The sequence below is a fragment of the Marmota marmota genome, unplaced genomic scaffold (assembly GCF_001458135.2).
Source record: "Marmota marmota marmota unplaced genomic scaffold, marMar, whole genome shotgun sequence".
Taxonomy (NCBI): Eukaryota; Metazoa; Chordata; class Mammalia; order Rodentia; family Sciuridae; genus Marmota; species Marmota marmota.
The window spans coordinates 6,963,042-6,982,017 of record NW_026000078.1 but is presented as its reverse complement, the minus strand read 5'-3'; the positions used below and the strand labels follow the sequence as shown (position 1 = coordinate 6,982,017).

The 18,976-nt window shown below is 39.7% G+C and overlaps 1 protein-coding gene across 5 annotated transcripts in view; it reads left to right on the top strand.

Annotated features, from left to right (window-relative positions):
• The window catches only part of Vav3 (vav guanine nucleotide exchange factor 3), a 348,664-nt gene that overhangs the window by 142,195 nt on the left and 187,493 nt on the right, over positions 1–18,976 (top strand). For all 5 annotated transcript variants that reach the window (XM_015502627.2, XM_048814637.1, XM_048814633.1 and 2 more), the window contains exons 3-4: positions 15,256–15,314; positions 17,419–17,484. In XM_015502627.2, the coding sequence (XP_015358113.1) occupies positions 15,256–15,314; positions 17,419–17,484 (125 nt within the window). The remainder of the gene's footprint in view (positions 1–15,255; positions 15,315–17,418; positions 17,485–18,976) is intronic.

Genomic DNA, 18,976 nt, shown 5'->3' with positions numbered 1-18,976 from the left:
GGGAACTGTAAGCTTGTGGGCATGGCTGGAGGAGGTGGTCACTGTGGGGAGTGGTCTTGCACTATATCTGTCCCTGGCCCTTTTTTCTCTTTTCTTTTTTCTCTCTCTTCCCTTCTCTCTCCCTCTCCTCCCCACCTCTGTTTCCTGGATGCTGTTACTTGATCAGCTTTTCTCCACCATGTCCTTCTACCATGATGTCCTTCTTTACCTCTGGGCAGACCATGGGCTGAACCTCTAAAACCGAGAGCCTGAAATAAACTTTACCTCCTCTAAATTGTACTTGTCAGGTATTTTGGTCACAGCAATGGAAATCTGACTAACACAAAGGGATAGAGGACTGGTACCCTGTCTTTTAACTCCCATTGACATGTCTGGCTCTTCAATTTTTATAGCACTAATCATGGGCTATTTTGATTTTTTATGGTTGTAGTTATATAATCTGGATCCGATTACCTGTGTGCAGATTTTCTGTGTACTTAAAGCCCTGTGACTATGGCAAATTTCTTACCTACACTGAGGAAGAGTAAGGTTATCTTTAAAATGAGGATAATTGTGTGCATAAAGTTGTCTGAGAGTGTTTAATAATTTCTGCAAAGTGCTGAGTACAGAGGTGGATGTTATGTGTATGTCTGTGTGCACATGCTTGTGTATAATATATAACAGCATTTGATTGTTTACCATTGTAATTTTTGTTTGGATAAGGTTAATTTTAAATCCATGTAATCATTTATACTGCTCAACAGAGAAACAACCATTCAAGATACAGAATAATACATTTCCTGACCTTCTGTTTAATAGGCACCAGAGGAAGCAGCACTCATTGCTGGGCTCTAGGCTTTGGGCACTGTTCTCTTTTCACTGGGTCCTGTTGTGTTCACTGCTTCCCTTATTTTCAATTTGCTACTACAAGATTTTACATATAAATTATTTCCCCTAGCTAAATGCTTTGCCCTTGTAAGTAAGATATGGAAATTTGAATTAACTGATGATCTTAGGAATTTTTGACATATTTTTATACATGAATTTTTACTCAAATGCTACAGACCAAACTTAGCTCATAAAGACGTTTTAAGCATTTGCACTACTACATAATGGGTGGTCCTGCTTTAGTAAATAGTAGAGTCTTTTTGCATATATCTTGTGTTTGTACAAATGCACTCTAGGATGTTTGCACAATGGCAAAATCGCCTGACAATGCATTTTTCAGGATGCAGCCCTGTTGTTAAGTGACATAGTACAGTGTGAAGATTCTGGCAGCAGCACTTGCTCTTAGCAGATGGGGATGTTAGGACTTGGGCTCATGTCTGGGTTAGGTCATTTGATTGTCATGTTCCTAGAAATCATTTCATCTCTCTGACCCTTAGAGGGTTCTCATTTTAAAATGAAAATATAGGTTTTGTGTTTAAATAAAAATGACCACTTAACCTACTGCCTGACAATCAAAGGCACTCAATAATTAATTGCTAAATTGAAGAATGGGAGGGGAAAAAATAAAAACCCTGATTCTGTTTGATTTCAGGAACTCATAGTGCTACTCTATTCAAGCCTGTGATTTTTCAAACCTAGCTGATTATTAGAATTACCAAGGAAGCTTTAAAAATTCCATTGTCAAGGCTCCATCATATAGTGTATTTCCTGAAGATAAGGCCTGGTGAGTATTTCCCCCAAGCTAAATTATTGAAATATTTGTTCTTCGGGTCTCCACTGTCTGTCTCCCTTTAATTTAATCTGTTGAACTGGCAGTACAGTTTTCCTAGAAAACAAACTCAAATATGTTCCTGCTTCCTTAAAAACTTGCCTAACTTGTGGGCCTAACAAATTAAATTCTAACTTTAAAATGCAATCTGAACCTAACTTGCTTACCTAGTACCTGGGAAATTGTTACTGTGGCTTGTCAAGTTTGATAAATGGAGCCAAGCCAAAGGGGAAGCCCTGAGCGGGAGGCAGGGATCTGGGAGTCCATTCCATGCAGACTGACTCAAACATTGGTGAGATCATTATCCCTGGAACTAAATGACCTTCACTGTTTGGAAGAAAGAACAAGAAGGGGTGAATGCTTAGAAACAAGTGGAAGGATTCAGAAGTGTTACCAGGCACTGAATAATATTAATGTTTCTTTTTGTGTGTGTGAAAAACACTGGAAGGGAAGACCTGATCACCCATTAGCAATCAGATCTCAACTTCTGTGTCCCCTCCTCAGAAAAGCTTTCCTAGAATCTTGGGTGAAGACGTGTCCCCTCTTATGCTCTCCTACAGGACTCTGTGCCATTTCTCCTTAACTCATATCATCAGTAATTGTGCATGTGTGTTTTTGTGATTATCCTCTTGTCTCCCAGCTCGACTGTGAGCACACTGGGGGACGGGCAAGGTCTTGTCCAGTTTGTCTAATGAGTGTCTGCAGGGCTGAGCTGGCATGTCTGCCTGGGTGATTGCTGGCTCTATAGGACTTATCAAGGGACATTCACAGATGGTGAGAAATGTGAAACCCTCTTTCTTTTCAGTACCTGTTGGGCCTTCCTCTGGTTTCACTGAGGAGAATGGTGGACATCTAGAAGTGTCAGTGTCTGCTCTGATTTGACCATGTCAAGTTGTGGGATCTTTGGGATGTCACACCACTCTGAAGCTATCCCTGCTTTTGTAGAATGAAGGCTTGGCCTAGGCCTTTCGTCCCTGTGGATCTGCTTGCTTTCCCACCGTGCTCTGATTTCTCTGGAGGGTTTTATGCAGACCTGTGCTGTCTATTGGCCAGCCATTAACTACACATGGCTATGAGCACTCAAAATGCAGCTAGTCTGAATTGAGATACATTGTAACTTAATCTACAAAATCATGCGTGTAAATTAACTATAAAAAACTGATGTAAAAAATTTATAACATTTGACAAATTTGTTAAATAAATTTACTTATCAAGTAAATTTAAAAAGGTCCTTGGATATGTGCTCAATATACAAAATCAAATATATCTTTGTAAACTATTAACAAGGAGAAAACAAAATTTAAAATGAATCACATTTATAACAGGATGTCACCAAATATAATATAATACTAAATATAATACTTCATGTGCATGATCTCTATACTGAAAAATGTATAAAATATTACTAAAAATTCACTAAAGAAGACCTAGATAAATGAAGAGACATTCTATGTTCACAGATTTAAAAAAACAACCTGATGTAAAATGTTTTGGCTTTCATATTGATTACATGTAGGAATGATATGTAGATGTGTTGAATTACATAAAATAATATGAAAGTTAATTTCACCTTTAATTTTTTTTTCAAACGAGGCTTTTAGAATTTTCGAGTTATATGCGTGGCTTATGTATTTCTATTGACTAGCTCCGGTCTAGAAACTACTTTTCTAACATGATAATTAATTTACCTGCATTTTAATGGTTCATATGCATATGAAAATGAGTGTTCTCAAGCAGATTATGAAATGACCAGTATTATTAAACCAGCCAGAAGAGAGATTTATAAGGACTGTCATTTTATTCTACTCCTGAAGGCAAAGTTTTAATTTATGCTAGGTGGTATGAGATATAAGAATCACATGCAGAGGACTTGCTCTTTATTTTTCTGTGAGCATTCCTGAGGCTGGGACTGAAGATGGAGCATCTTCAGGCTGCTCATCAGTGACAGATGCTTCTTTACTGTGAGAGCCTATCATTCATTCTAGCATAGTTCAGGAAGCAGACACGTTTGCCAGTGAGTTGTAGGATTTCAAAAGGGAGCTGAGTTAGGAAAATGTGTTGACTTTGCCCATCTTTGAACATTAATTAAGTTTTCCAAGTCCCATAAGTCATGTAGAACCCTCTCAGTCCACTTCAGATCACATAAGATCATGGTCTGACGTGAACACAAGACACGCTCTTCCAATTGGAGTCGAGTAACAGCCACAGTGGCTTCCCAGTGAGCTTCTGATGACTGCTCATTATAGGGCTGTTCTGCTAGAGTCATTTGAATGGTTCAGTGAAGAACCCTTGTTCACTTAGAGTCTGCAGTTAAATTCCTGTTCTTGGCATTGAATGAGTTAAAAGTGCTGCATAATCATTATAGCCTATATGTCTACTAAGCAAGGGATAATTTGCAAATATAATTAGATTTTTGAAACTAAAGTGTTTTTTTTTTTTTTTACAGTTGTGAACAAACAATTGAATTCCTTATTATTTCCTGACTTTATCAACACATTCAAACAGACCAGCTTAAATTTAGGAGGGGCAGTGCTTATTTCTTTTTTTTTTTCCTAAATATTCATTTGATCATAGATGGACACACAATATCTTTGTTTAATAATATATTTTTTATGTGGTGCTTTGAATCCAGTGCTTCACACCTGCAAGGCAAGCATTCAACCACTGAGCCACATCCCCAGCCCTAGTGCTTATTTCTTAATAGAAATTATGCTTCCAGACAGCTACTGCTTTGGTATTCGGACCAGGGACATGGCTGAAATATTGGAAGAAAAGTTTCTCACAATCATTCATTTGGTGTGAGAAAAATTAGCACTACTGGTCCCAGTTTACTTTTTTTTTTCTTTTCCCTATTTTGTCTTTTGTTTTAATTTTGTATCTACTTCTGTAAATTATATTAATGTGAATTTTATGCAGTAGTTCATGTGCACCGTGGAGGAACCTGCCTGGAGCACAGTGGGCATCGTGGTTGGGGTTGGCTGGCATGGCAGGTGTGGCAGGGTAGGTAGAGTGAGGCTGGAAGCAGACTGTGAAGACCCTTGAGTGTGCTTTTAAGCAATTGGAGCTCTTTGCATGAGGGCTACCATTTAAGAATTTTAAGGTGCTATTGGTGGTAATGGTGGCGTGATTAGGTTGACAGCTTAGAAATCCTGTGCTGCTTTGGGTAGCCAGATGCAGGATGAGTTTGAAGGGAATGAAATTGGGGGTCTGAAGATAAATTAGCAGCTATTCTAATACTTGAGGCAAAAAAAACATGGTCTGGATCAAGACAGAGGCACAGGAAGAGGGAAGGAGTTGGATCCAGAGAGGCTTAAAAGGATAGATTGATAGGGTTTAGATCTAGAGCATGATTCTAGACAGTTTTCCCAGTGTCTAGCTATAGGGAGGAAGGAAGTGGGATTGTGGGGTCATTGGGAATAGGGAGGAGAAGCAAGGTCAAAGGGAAGATGCCCTCTCTGGGCTCTTCAGAGGCAGAATACTGAGGCCAAGATGGCAAAGGCTGCTGGACTGCCATGCTGTGAAAATGCCTCATGTGACAAATGCAAATCCACTCTTTTTTTTTTGGGGGGGGGGAGGTTTGCCACTTCCCCCTTTTATTAGGACTTTAAGGCAAATCCCTGATACCATGCCATTTCTTCCATATATGTCAGAATTCATATTAATACCATTGTCATCACAGCAAATTCCTTAATACCACCAAGCGTCCAGCCTGTTCACATTCCAGGATTGTCTCTAAAACGGCTTCTTACCATGGGTTTGCTCTCAGCACTCCAGCCCCACTGTTTCTCTGTGCCTCTGGCTGCCTGGAAAAGGTGTTGTCTGATGGCATCCCTCAAGGTCTGGTGCCATGCTTCCTCTTGATGCGCTGAGCTGGCCCTCTTTATCCTGCTTCCTGTGACCTCATTTCCAAATCTAGGTGCCTCTGTTAACAGGGAATCATTTTCTGATACCAGGGATTGGGCAAAAGAGCTCCCCCACTAAGGTGCACCCCTGGCCTTTTTATTTTTTCAGACAGGGTCTCACTAAGTTGCTGAGGCTGTCCTTGAACTTGTGATCTTCCTGCTTCAGCCTCCTGAGTTGCTGGAGTTATAGGTGTGCACCACTGTACCTGGCCCCATTAACTGGAATTCTTTATTATTATTATTTATTCTAATTCGTTATGCATGGTGGCAGAATGCAATTCATTTCATACTACACATATAGAGCACAATTTTTCAAGTCACTGATTGTACACAAAGTATTTTCACACCATTTGTGTCTTCATACATGTACTTAGGGTAATGATGTCTAACTCATTCCACCATCATTCCTACCCCCTTGCCCCTCCCTTCCCCTCCCTTGCTTTTGCTCCATATAAAGTTCCTCCATTCTTCCCATGCTCCCCCTTCATCTCCATTATGAGTCAGCATCCTCATATCAAAGAAAACATTTGGCCTTTGGTTTTTTGGTATTGGCTAACTTCACTTAGCATTATATTTTCCAACTCCATCCATTTACCTGTAAATGCCATGATTTTATTCTCTTTTATTGCTGAATAGTATTCCAGTGTGTATATATACCAAAGTTTCCCTATCCATTCATCTACTGAAGGGCATCTGAGTTGGAAACATAATTGAGCTATGGTGAATTGTGCTGTTATAAACATTGATATGGCTGTGTCCCTGTAGTATGCTGTTTTTAAGTCCTTTGGGTATAAACCAAGGAGTGGGATAGCTAGGTCAAATGATGGTTCCATTCCCAGTTTTCCAAGCAATCTCCATACTACTTTCCAGATTGGCTTCAGTCCCACCAGCAATGTATGAGTGTGCCTTTTCTCCCACATTCTCACCAACACTTACTATTGTCTGTATTATTGATTGCTGCCATTCTGACTGAATGAGATGAAATCTTAGAGTAGTTTTGATTTGCATTTCTCTAACTGGTAGAGATTTGAATATTTTTTCATGTTTGTTGATTGATTGTATATCCTCTTCTGAGAAGTGTCTGTTCAGTTCCTTGGCCCATTTATTGATTGGGTTATTTTTTATTTTTGCGTTAAGGTTTTTGAGTGTTTTATGTATCATAGAGGTCAGTGCTCTATCTGATGTGCTTGTGATAAAGATTTGCTCCCATTCTGTAGGTTCTCTATTCACCTCACTGATTATTCCTTTTGCTGAGAAGAAGCTTTTTGGTTTGAATCCATCCCATTTATTGATTCTTGGTTTTAATTCTTACATTATAGGAGTCTTATTAAGGAAGTTGGGGCCTAATCCGACATGATGGAGATTTGGGCCTACTCTTTCTTCTGTTAGGCGCAGGGTTGGCCAGAGATCTGGATAGAGGTCTGCCCACACGCCCTACCACACTGCTGCCTAATGATCTGGACAGAGGCCCAACCCAGTGCCCACATGGGGAAATCACCCTGGTCTGGGGTTCCTTATTCACCAAAGCGTGGCTCTACAGCTTAACTGGAATTCTTAAAAAGCAAAACCCCTCATCAGAAATCAGAATAACCTGAGATACACCTGGGATCAGTCATTGGCCTTCAGCTCTGACAGTAGGGAGCTGCCCGTCAAGCTGGCAAAGCTTGTTTCTGCCTGGGTGGGCACAGGCACCTCAAGTTGAGAACTGAGAAATGACCTGCAGCAAGCACAGCCACCACTCTCTACTGTCCCACCCAGCCACACTCACCAACTCCAGGGTCATGAGCAGCTCCAAGCCACTGACCAATGGAGAGGGCATGGACAGAGGGAGCTCCTGTTGCCCATCAGGCAGGAAGGCAGCCAGCCCCAACCCAGCCAGCTTCTGGGCACCACCCAGCGCCAGACACATGCACTGGCAGGCCTGGTGCATCGGTGGCCGTGAGCAACCCAAGACCTCAGCACCCAGGCTGGCGCAGGGAGCTGCCCGCACCTGGCCACACACCACACCAACTTCAACTTCCCAGTGTAGACAAATCCACTCTTAAACAAATAAGAAATATGTAATTTAGGAATTGGCAACTACAAAAAGCTTCCCAGAGAATAAGGTGCCAGTGACTCTTTTTAGAATGCATGTCCTCCCTGGATATGCTTTGATGATTGGGGAGAGGGGCTAATTTTTACCCACAATGCCTCTATTAACCTGTGACAAAAAAAGTGTCTGGAAAAATCCCAGCTGCCCTTCTGTGCATCCCAGGGTCACCTCTTCTCAAGGAATTTTAGGACCTCCCTAGCTTCCTCTATCCAAGGACCCAGCTGACCTTGGTATTGCCTGTGGGCTGCCATGTACCTTGTCACACTATCTGAGTTCACTTGCATCTATCTACCCTGTGTGCTTTCCTAATGGACTGGGGGCTTTTTGAGAGCAGGGAATGTGGCATCTTCTCTTGGCTGCTCTGAGCTTGCAGCGTCTTGATCTGGTGTATCTAGTGCCTAGTGAGTGTTCTGTAGATGTTTACTGCATAAATACAGGAGATGTGGAGCATGGTGAAGAGCTGGCATTAACTCTGCTACTGCCTATTCTGACTTCAGGTGAGCTTGTTGGTTTTGGAGGACTTGTGGGGTTTTGTTTTGTTTTGTTTTGTTTTGTTTGTAGGCAGAAGGGGATATTTAATTAGAATGGCTTCCAGAGGTCCCTGGAATTCAAAATCATTAAGAACCACTGAATAAAATTTGGTGGCTCTAGATTTCTGTACAGGGTAGAGTTGGTGTGTGGGGGCATATGGGATTTACTAAAGGAATTGTCTGGTGCTATAGTTTGGCTCTAGAATGTCCCTCCAACTGCCCATGAGGTAAAGGATTGGTCTGCAGCCTTTAGTGCTATTGGAAGGTGGTGGGACCTAGGGGGAGGAAATTAGGTCACTGGGGCTGTGTCCTTGAACATTGCAATTAAACATTGACATTGCAATTAAATGATAAACATACTCTAGTGAAATCAATTTTTATGTTTATTTGGGGCAGTGATGTATGGGGGTGATGGAGAGGATGGGAGGATGGGTGTCAAAGTTTCTCTGAGCCCACCCCTATGTTCTTGTCTACTCTTAGAGTTCTTTCAAGTCTCTGTGAGGTAGACCTCCCATTTTCTTATCTGGAGTGCTTTGTAAAGACCAAATTTTACTGATGATGCAGATAACAACAGCCATGATGGCTGTTATTTACTTAGGAAACAATGGTAGAAGTACAGGATGTTCTTCTATGGGTTGTAGGCATAGATTAACCTTCACAGTAAACTTGTTTGATAGCTTGTTGACATTGTCATATTGTTAATATTGATAAGTTGTGTGATATTGTTGTATAATTTCACAGGTGAGGGAACCAAGACATAATGCATTTCATGCTTATCCAATCTGTAAGAGGCTGAGCAGGGATGTGAACCCAGGAAAACCTGACCCCACACCTGCACACCTAACCAGAGCATGTGCCTTTCCTAAAGGGGGTTTGTGTTCTCTGTAGTTTTAATTTCGAAAATAAAAAAAAAATGGAATAATCTTTGTATTTATGATCATTACATTCAGCCCAGACTATAGTTTAGATCCATTTAAACTATATGGATACCCTACTGTTGTGAACAATGGAAATTCATTGCCTCTGGTTTATCATCTTGATACAGAAACGCGGCTTTGTTCTTTTTATCTGCCTGGACTGCTGTGCTTTGCTCACAGACGAGGTGCCGGGGACATTTTCCAACAGCATCCTGTGGTTCCAAGCAATAGCCAGCTGATTTAGGAAGTCCTGGGGATGTGTGGTTGGAAGCGACACTAAGCTGCAGTGTATCCTAATGGAGATAATTTACTGTGTGAAATTAGAATGGCAAAGAAAATTAAGATAATGAGTTCTTTTCATTTCCAGGGAGACTTAGGTGAAATATATTGTTAATCTGAAACTCACCATCTGGTCAGGTTTAGAATTAGGCCCCATTTGTCAGAGAGTCTGGCGTCTGGGGTTCCTGGGTAACACGAGGTCTCTGGGCTGCCTCTGGGTTGCAGCTAACCTGGTCTTCAGGACTCTCAGGCCCACACTCCCAGTTACCTCTTCTGGGTGCTAGGTTTTTCTCCACTCCCCAGGGCATTTGCTCTGAGCCTGCAGAAACCCATGGTGCTGCATGCAGGACTGGAGCCTCAGCTGCCAGATGGCACTTTATACTGTGGTACTGTGACGCTGTGGACCCCTTCTGGGACCAGGAGGCTGGCTTTGCACTTGGGGCTCCAGGCTGCAATCATCTGATTGCCCTTTCAGAGCCCAGCTCCCCATGAAGATGTCTTCCTCAGGAAATCCCGGGGAGCCAGCTCCTGTTCAGCCTTCCCTTTGGGTCAGGGTGTAGGTTTAGAGGTAAAGCTTCAGCATGGAAAGCCTAAGGAGGCACATCCATGTGAGTTAACTTTTTTTGGTAGATCTGCATGTTGGTGGATCCCCCAGGGATCCTTCTGGTAACTTTCTGAGGGTGGTCTCCTTCAATCAGGCCCCTACATGTGGCCGTCACCTACCGCTGCTCTGTGGATGGCTTCAGATACAAGTCACAATATCAGTGGCACTAAGGAGCTCACTAGGCAGAGTGGGAATTCATCAGAAGTCTCATAAAGAGAGTAGGTAAAAATGGGCAGCCTCTTCAGAACATTGTTTTATTTAGTAGTTTTAAAACTAACAGGATGGTAAAAATAGAGCTCAAACAAAATAAAAGTCATCATCCGAGAGAAAAAGTTTGAAGTGGGTACTAGCGTGTGTGTTGGCCCTAGGCTTGAGGAGATAGGCCACTGGTTCCTATATTTAATTTTCCTGGTGGGTTTCTTCTTCAGTGATTCATTGATTCTTCATTCATTTCCCACTTGTGCCAACCTAAAGCCCTTTACACATCTTGACATATTGTCCCTTAGTCTCACAACTCCTTTGCAAGGCAAGTGTTATTCATTCATTTTTTTTTTTTTTAAAGCAACGTATTTTTGTGTGACGTTGTTGCCTGGCTGTGAACTAGGTGATGGGAGCACAGCAGGGGAGAAGCAGTTTCATTCCTCTACCTGAAAGGTATTGTTCATTGTTGGAAAGACAGACAAATAAAGGGATGGCCGGAATGCCTTGTTATGTTCTTGTATGCTCTTCAGAAGTATCTAAGTTCAAGAAAACATCACGGAGAGCCCTACTCATGCCTTTTGTCCCCGTCTTCCTATTTAAGAATCTTTCCTATAGCAATGCCTGCCCACATCTGAAAAGATATTTGGCAGGATTGGTAATTGCAGGCTTTGCAGCAACATGTTGAAAAAGCTCATTGGCAGGAGAATGGCAAAATCATTATTTGCTTACACTGGAGTGTTACACAGCATTAAAATGAATAAAGTAGATCTATACATACTGACATGATTGTGATTTATTTTTAGTGACAAAAGCCTGCAGTAGAAAAATCTGTACAACAAGAACCCATTACTTAAAAGAATAATAAAAGAGAAAAGGAAAAGACCAAAATTCTCTACAAGTCACACAGATTCTTAGCTATAGTTTCCTTCAAATGAGGGGAGGGCAACTTTTATATACTAACTTTATTTCAATTTGACAAAGCAAGCATGTGTTCTTTTCAAATATTTTTAAAAAGTCAACTATTACTTTAAATAAGGTGATTATATCCAGGGTCCTATGGAGACACCAAAGACCCAGGCTGGGGCTGGAAGAGGCTGAGAGAAGGCTTCCTGGAGGAGCAGAGAGCCTTGCTGAGCTCAGGATGTACCCGTCAGCCTCCCACAGGGAAGAGGAGAGGATGGGAAACCCCTTGGGTCTACCTCTCCCAGGGCTTCAACAATTTGCTAATGTGGCTGTGGGCTCTGCTTCCTTCTTCAGCCTTTGTGGGGCTCCAGCCACCCTTCCTGAGGACGTCTCGCATCTCCACCTCTTGTCTATCTCTAGTACTGTCATCTTGGTTCACCCTTCTTATTTCTCCTGTGGACAGTTAAGGAAATGCCCTAGGTGTCTCCTGTCCTGCTTCTGCCTCTATCCTTCTTTCCCAGTCTGTCCTTCACTCTGCTGAGTGATCTTTCCAAAATCCAAGTGAGACCCTGTGATCTGTTGCTAAACTTTCTCAAAGACCCTTTACTGCTTCTAGAATTTCATCCCCCAACACACACTTGTAAATCCAGCACAAGAAGCCTTGCTCACCCCCTCCACCTTTCTCCCGCAATGGCTGTTATATATGTTATGCCCAGATGATCTTCATTTCTTTATAAATGCCACTCTTCTTGCCCACCAAGGGTTGGACATAGGTAAAGAAAGAAAATCCATGATGTGGATTTAGTATAATTGATTGTTAGTCTTTTAACCTGCAAACATTCTTACTAACTTACCTTCCTTTCTGGGAAAGGAAGTTTCTATTTAGTTTTCTATTATTTTGAGATAAATAATTTAGAAATTATCACATTGTAAGGAAAATGGTCTTTTTAGTCTACTTGGGGATGTTTTCTCTTGTAAACATTTTTGAATGGATATTTGAAATGGCAAGTCAGTCTCCACCGAGAAGTTTTGAGAATCTGGCATTAATTTGTGTATGTGTCTATTCCAAATCCAGATGCACTCTGCCTTTATAGAGTACTCATTGTTCTAAAAACACAGTACTGACTAAACAGTCCTTGTTTGCTTTGGCTAAACTTAGAGTTAATGGATGGACTTTATGTGTGAAAGGATAGACAATAGAACTGACTGGTGGTTCTCCAGACTCACTTGAAGATGCACTGCATACCATCCTTCCAGCCCCTACCCCCAAATGTGTCTTTGATAGTTTTCTATTACTGAATGGTGACAAATAGTCCTTGTTAAATAAATAATGGAGGTTGGTTTTAGCTTGTTAATTTTCAGAAATGTTTTTGCTTAGAACATGTTCAAGGCAGGGCTAAACTAATAGACTGTCTTTTGGCTCCCTCTGGTGGACATTCATATAAAATTCAAGCTATCTTTTTTTCAGGGAGAGATGTGTGAAGGGACAGGTTGCATGTAGTTTATGTTGTTGGTGGAAAAAAGGCAGGAAATGCATTCTTATTTTGTAAACATATCATTATTATAGAAGACAAAGGAACATATTACATTACATATAAAATACATTGCTATTAAAATAAATAATAAAATGCATAGCAATAGTACTGCTATTCCTGGGATTTTGTTGTTATTTAGTAGTGAAAGTGCTAGACCACAGTGTGTAATGGAATCAGAGGCAGATTTTACCCCGTAACTTTGACATTTCTACAGTAGGCTAAAAGCACATGCTTAAATTCAGTAATATAGTTAATTCAGGTATCTAAATACTATTTCACAGATCATTTCAGAACTTCCCAAAAGCTAGACGTTTCACTCAATAATTGCATATTTTTGGAATTTTAGCAAACAATTATTTGAATCAATTCACTTTGATAAAGTTATTAGCATTTATTCATTTGTGAGCTTCTGAGTTTACCGACTTGTTGAGGTTTTTTTTTTTTTTTTTTTTTTTACTTTTATTGGGAACTAATCAATATCAGGTTTTAGCTAAGTAATTATCTTGCCTTGATACACAGTTAACCAGAAAAAAATTAAAGTCTTTCAATTAAATTTTCTTTTTCTCCCCAACGCCTCAAGGTTGTAGCAGGAAGTTATGGTTACACTGTGACCTATGCTCATCTTGTCACCATGTCCCTTGTTCCATTTAACCTATAAGAACCATCCTAAAGAGTTATGCTCCATTCTGTCTTTTATTTATGAACTTAAAAGATTTTTTTTAAAAAATTATTTTATACTGATAAAATTATATGTATTTGTCCTGTACCACATGTTTTGAATCGTGTATGCATAGTGGAATGGCTGAATTAGGGCTATATTACCTCACATAGTTTTTATTTTTTCATGATGTGAACATTTAAAATTTATTCCCATTTTTTTAGAATATTTTTAATTATCTATAGTCACCATGTAAATAGATTTAATTTCTGTACAATAATTTTATTTATGTAATAATAAAAGTTCACACTTATTGAGTGAAGCATTTGATGGGTATTATCTAATTTGATTCTTTCAGTCATTCCATGAGGCAGTTAATAGTTATTATTTGAATTTTACAGAGTAAAGTTGAGCTTAGGTGAAAATTGGTAACCAGGGTTCTAGGTGTTCTTACTCCAGAGCCATGCATTTCTAACCACCACAACCTACTGCCTCCTGATGCAGGTTGGAGGTGAGTTCTTGTGTCTTAAAAGGTTTCTGCAGAGGACTGCAGACTTACATTTTGCTGTTGAAGTGAGAAATTTGATTTCTTCAACTTGGGACAGTTTTTTTTTTCTTCTACCACCCCTCCTCCATTCTGAATGGGCCATATGGTATAACCACTGCAAGTTTTATTTTGTTTAATTTTGAGAGTCAGGATAAATTTTATCTATTATCAGAAAAAGATGACTATGAGAGAAATACATTTTAGGTCATTGGCTTCCTGAGTGTTTTGAATAAGATGATAGATGATCTTAATTATAAAAGATTGAAAGGAGGGTAAAATTACTGAGCACCAATACTGAAACTGTAGCAGGGCACACTTAGATTTAGATACTGAAGATCTTTATAAGTAATCTTTGAAATAGATAATCAGGGGTAATTTAGAACAATTTTTTTTTCCCTGAAAACAGAGTAAGGCAATTTTCTTAAAGTTGGTGATTATAAAGAATTGCTACTATTTAAATATTCTGCATGTGTTATTTAATCCTCAAAATGTCTAATGATCATTAATTATTATTAGAGGCATTATAGAGATGAAGATTTGAAAGCCTAGAGAAGTTGATGATTTGTCCAAAGCTATCTGCTAATAAGTGGGCACTGGAGGGTTTGAACTCACAGATCTGACTCAGGTGTCCACCCTTTGAACCGCTTCTCTGTGATGATGGGAAATAAGTGTGAGTCCAGCACAACAGCCTCTGCGGCTGCTGAGCACTTTAAAATATGACTAGCAAAAACAAGGAATTGAATTTTTAAAAACTTCAACTAAGTTAATTCATTAATCTCATGTGACTAGTGGTTATCATGTTGGAGAACACAGCTTTATGTGATCCTTTAGGGTTTAGAGAAGCAGAGCTATCAGACATTTGGAGTCACCCAGTCTATTCCCTTGTTTTACTGACGAGGAAATTGCAACTCAGATGGGTTAGTAATCTGCTTTAACTTGTAAAGTCAAAAAAAAAAAGGAACAAAGTATAATCCAGGATTTTTTTTAAAAAAAATCAGGGAATCATAGTTATACATAGCAGTTGGGTTCATTTTCATGAAATCATGCATGCATGAAATTTGATTTTCTCCATTACAATCAACATTCCCCCTGCCTTTCGATTCCCTTGTCCCTACCCCAGTTCTCCTCCATCTACTCTACTGATCTTACTTTCACTTGTCTATTTATTTTTGATTGATGCTTTATACATACACATAAAGGTGGAATTCAAAATTATGCTGTGTACATATAATCCAGGATCTTATACTTCCCAATCATGACTCTCCCCACTCAGTACTTTTTGGCCTCTGCAAGTTTAAATTTCTTTTACCATTGTAAAAGATTGGAAAACTATGGTTTATCTTATATATGCAGAGATATAGGTTCAGTTTAACATTTTCCTCTTTTCTCAGGTTATAGAAACTTTATCGCGACTTTCTCGAACACCCACAGCATTGGCCACAGGAATCAGGTATGTGGTTAGTTTCTTTGTGGTTCATATGTCACATGCTATTCATTGTCATGATTATGTATGAAAAGTTTGCAAAGCACCTTTATAGGGGCCAAATGCACATTTGAAATTTTTTTGAGGACGTAAGAACTTGTTTGTAGAGTTGAATAAGACACACTAAATGTTGTTCTCAGTTCACTGTGGTGACTGTCTCTGGTATGGTTCATGTTCTTTTAAACCTTCTTCAACATTTCTATACATGGACAAATACAAAGCTTAAGTAAATAAAATATATACATATATGGTAATACATTTTTTTCCTGTAAAGTAGACCACAATGATAACTCACAACTTTTAAGAGTTTAAGGATTAATCAGACAAGTGTATAATGATATGTATACAAGGATGTGTATTGAAGGTTTGGTAATTCAGTAAAAACTTAGAAGTTGGTTAAATAAATTATGCCATCTCGTTGCAGTAGAGCATCTTGCAGTTGGTAAACATAGAAACACAGAGATGTGTTGCTTGGGAATTTTTCTGTTTCTAATACTACATTCTTAAATCACGTCAGTCAGTCAAGACCTAGTAGAAGTGACATTAGGGAATGAAGAAAAGCAGTTTCAGTAGCAACACAGCCAGGCTGCATGGAGATGGAATGGATTTTGTTTTGTACCTTATTTCCTCAGGGCTTCTTATTTCAGTTTGCATTCAACATGGGACTCTGAGTCTGTATTTCTACCCCTGTTGCTTCCATTTTTTGATGTCCAGCTCATCTTCGTATGCTAAGGGAGAGAGCACACCCTACAGGAGTGCTCAGCACTGGCCAGGCAGCCCAGTCCCTAGATATCAAGCAAAGTGGCCCCAGGGAGAGCACTTTACAGACTCTTTCTCAGAAATGGGCCTAGATTTTGTTCAGAAGTGATCTGTAGGCTGGATAGTTCTTTGGCTCCTCCTAATTTGCTCTTCAATACATGATAATCTTCCTATATTGAATTCATTTTATGTTGTTATATGAAAGTGGATTTTTAAAAATATCCCATTTTTATTTATGTTTGTATTTTTTATTCTGGAAGGGTATATGTCAGAAGTATTTTTCATTTTGCTTATCTGTATTTTCTGTAATGGACTTGTATTGCCCTAAAAGCATAATTAAATGTGCCTGAATTTATAAAAATAATGATTTTGAAACTTTGCTGTTTCTTGCACATTGATTTGTTTGAAAAACAGTTTCCTTAAATATCTTAAGTATTTATCCAGAATCTCATGTGAATATCTGCTTTTCAAAATAACTAGTAATTATTTAAAACATTTATTATTTTGATGACTTCTCTTGCTTTTATGAAACACATAATGTGCTGGCTGTCTTGTAAGAAAAAATAAACTTTTCAGTCCTGGAGTATAATTACTGTGGCTTTGTTAGGCATAAAAGTAGGGCACTATATTTTTATTATAACAAATACATAGTATGATGAGGCAAACAGGGAAGCCAAATGTTAGGAATAGGAGATAAAGTATGATTTTACTGATCAGGAGACAAACATCCTATTCCCTCTGATAAATCTGATTGACTTATTTGTCCAAAGAAATGAAAATTTAAAAAATATAACTTAAATACCTTAAAATCAGAGGAGAAAAACATGTCAAAGCCAGGAATTAGAGATGAAGGGAATAATGCTTTCGTCTTGTGATCATTTTCATCTATCCTAGTGAACTGGGTCCTTGGAAGGAGGGTGTTACAATATTATTTGTCAGGTCAGATCTTATAGCTGAAAAGAGAGGGTGTTTAACCTGTGAGTGAGAACTCTGTGGGTGCTGTGGAGTGCCCTGCAGGGATGTGGTGAGTGGGGGATTAGACCAGCATTTCAGTAGGCCCCCAATTGCACATGTGTCTGTGGAAGCCAGCTGCAATGGCTGCAGATGATTTGGGGTCACAGGTGTTGCAACCATCCTGGGACAACCCAGGCACAGCACTCAGCAGGCACTTTGGCTGAAGCTCTAGACCTTGGGAGACACGGGGCAGGATGACCCATCTGAACATTTTGTAGCAGATACACTTTAATATTTAGTGAGAAGTAAATGCTCACCTTGAGGTTGCTCATTCAACTGTGTTTCTCCCCCTTTCTAGGCCCTTCCCAACAGAAGAAAGTGTTAATGATGAAGACATCTACAAAGGCCTTCCTGACTTAATAGAGTATGTTGAACATTTTCAGCAAGATAAAACCATGACCATGTTTTGGTCCAGCATGGGTCTTAACTGTGAATGTTATAAGTAAGCTCTCTGAAGGGCAAAGGTGACTTAATGATGAAGCCAAGTAAGAAATGACCTTAAACTGGTGGTGGAAAGCTTCATAAGAAACATACTCCGACTGGTTTTTAGTTCCTATATCCCTGTGAAAAGTAAAGAAACATATTGCAATGAAGAAAAAATTTGGAAGTTTCTCAGAGGCATAGTAGAGTCGTAGATAAAACTGAAATTAGACAGTTGGCAATGATTAAAAATAAATAGAATCGATGACTAGAGTTGTAGGACAGAAAGTATGTGCCTTGTGAGTGCAAGGCCAGGACAGGTGGGAGCCGGGGTTGTTCAGGGATGGTTCAGCAGGTGGCGTTGGTTCTGCACAGAGACTCTTCTCAGGCTTTGTTCTTTAGTAGTCCAGAGAGGAAGAATGTTCTTGCAGCTGCTTTTCTTCTCCTTTTTGAGTGACTTGGGCAGATTACAAATAAATATACAACATGATCCTCACTCCACAAAGAACTGATGATGTACATCAGGCCTACTTGCAAAGAATTTAAAGAAACAGACTATGCTACAAGAGAGATTGATAGATCTGTGGAAATTCATCCATTCATGCATCCAACACACCGAGCATGTTCTAGCTTAGGAGGTTTATGCTTGCCATTTTTTTTTCTGACCATATGACAGGTCCCTCACTACTCATGTCTTTGCTCAGACATCCCTCTACATGGAGACCTTTTGTGATGACCCTGTGTAAAATCGCCACCACCCCCTCACCTTGCTCTGCATTTTCGTAGCACTTGCAACTACTTGACACAGTGTTGTCTGGCTTCATTTATTTTCTGTCCTCATTAGAAGGTTAACTGTCTGAGATCAGAGATTTCACTCTGTGGCTATTATCTTGGAACTTAGAGCAGTGTCCGGTTTATAGCAGGTCTTCCATAAATGAATGAATAAGCCAAAACTGCGTTCAGCATCTACTGTTTACCAAGTATTGTGGTTCAGGCCTGGGCTGTCTAACTTTTGTAGTAAAAGTTAGCCAAGTGTCCTTGTGTGTGCTAGCTGGTTTGTATACACTATCAATGTCCTGTAATACCACCGTGTTTTTAGGTTTCTACTGTTATTACAGTTTTCAAATGAGAAAACCAAAATTTGAAAAGCTAAGTAACTTGCTGGAGGTAATAGCACTAGCAAATAGCAGACCTTGGATTTAAAAACCAGGCCGTTCTTCAGGCCTGGAGGTTTCTTAGTCATTGCACTGACTCATGGGTGCTTCCTGACTAGATCCTCTAAAGCTTTTAGCAGGAGAGCAGAAGAGGCAAGAGCTGCCTGGAGCCAGACGAATTGTGGCCAGCAGCTCTTCCTTGAGTAGGTGACATTCAGAGTGGCCTTGAAGTCGCATACTTTAGCTAGTAAGCATACTTTCTTATCTTTCCTTAAAACTTCC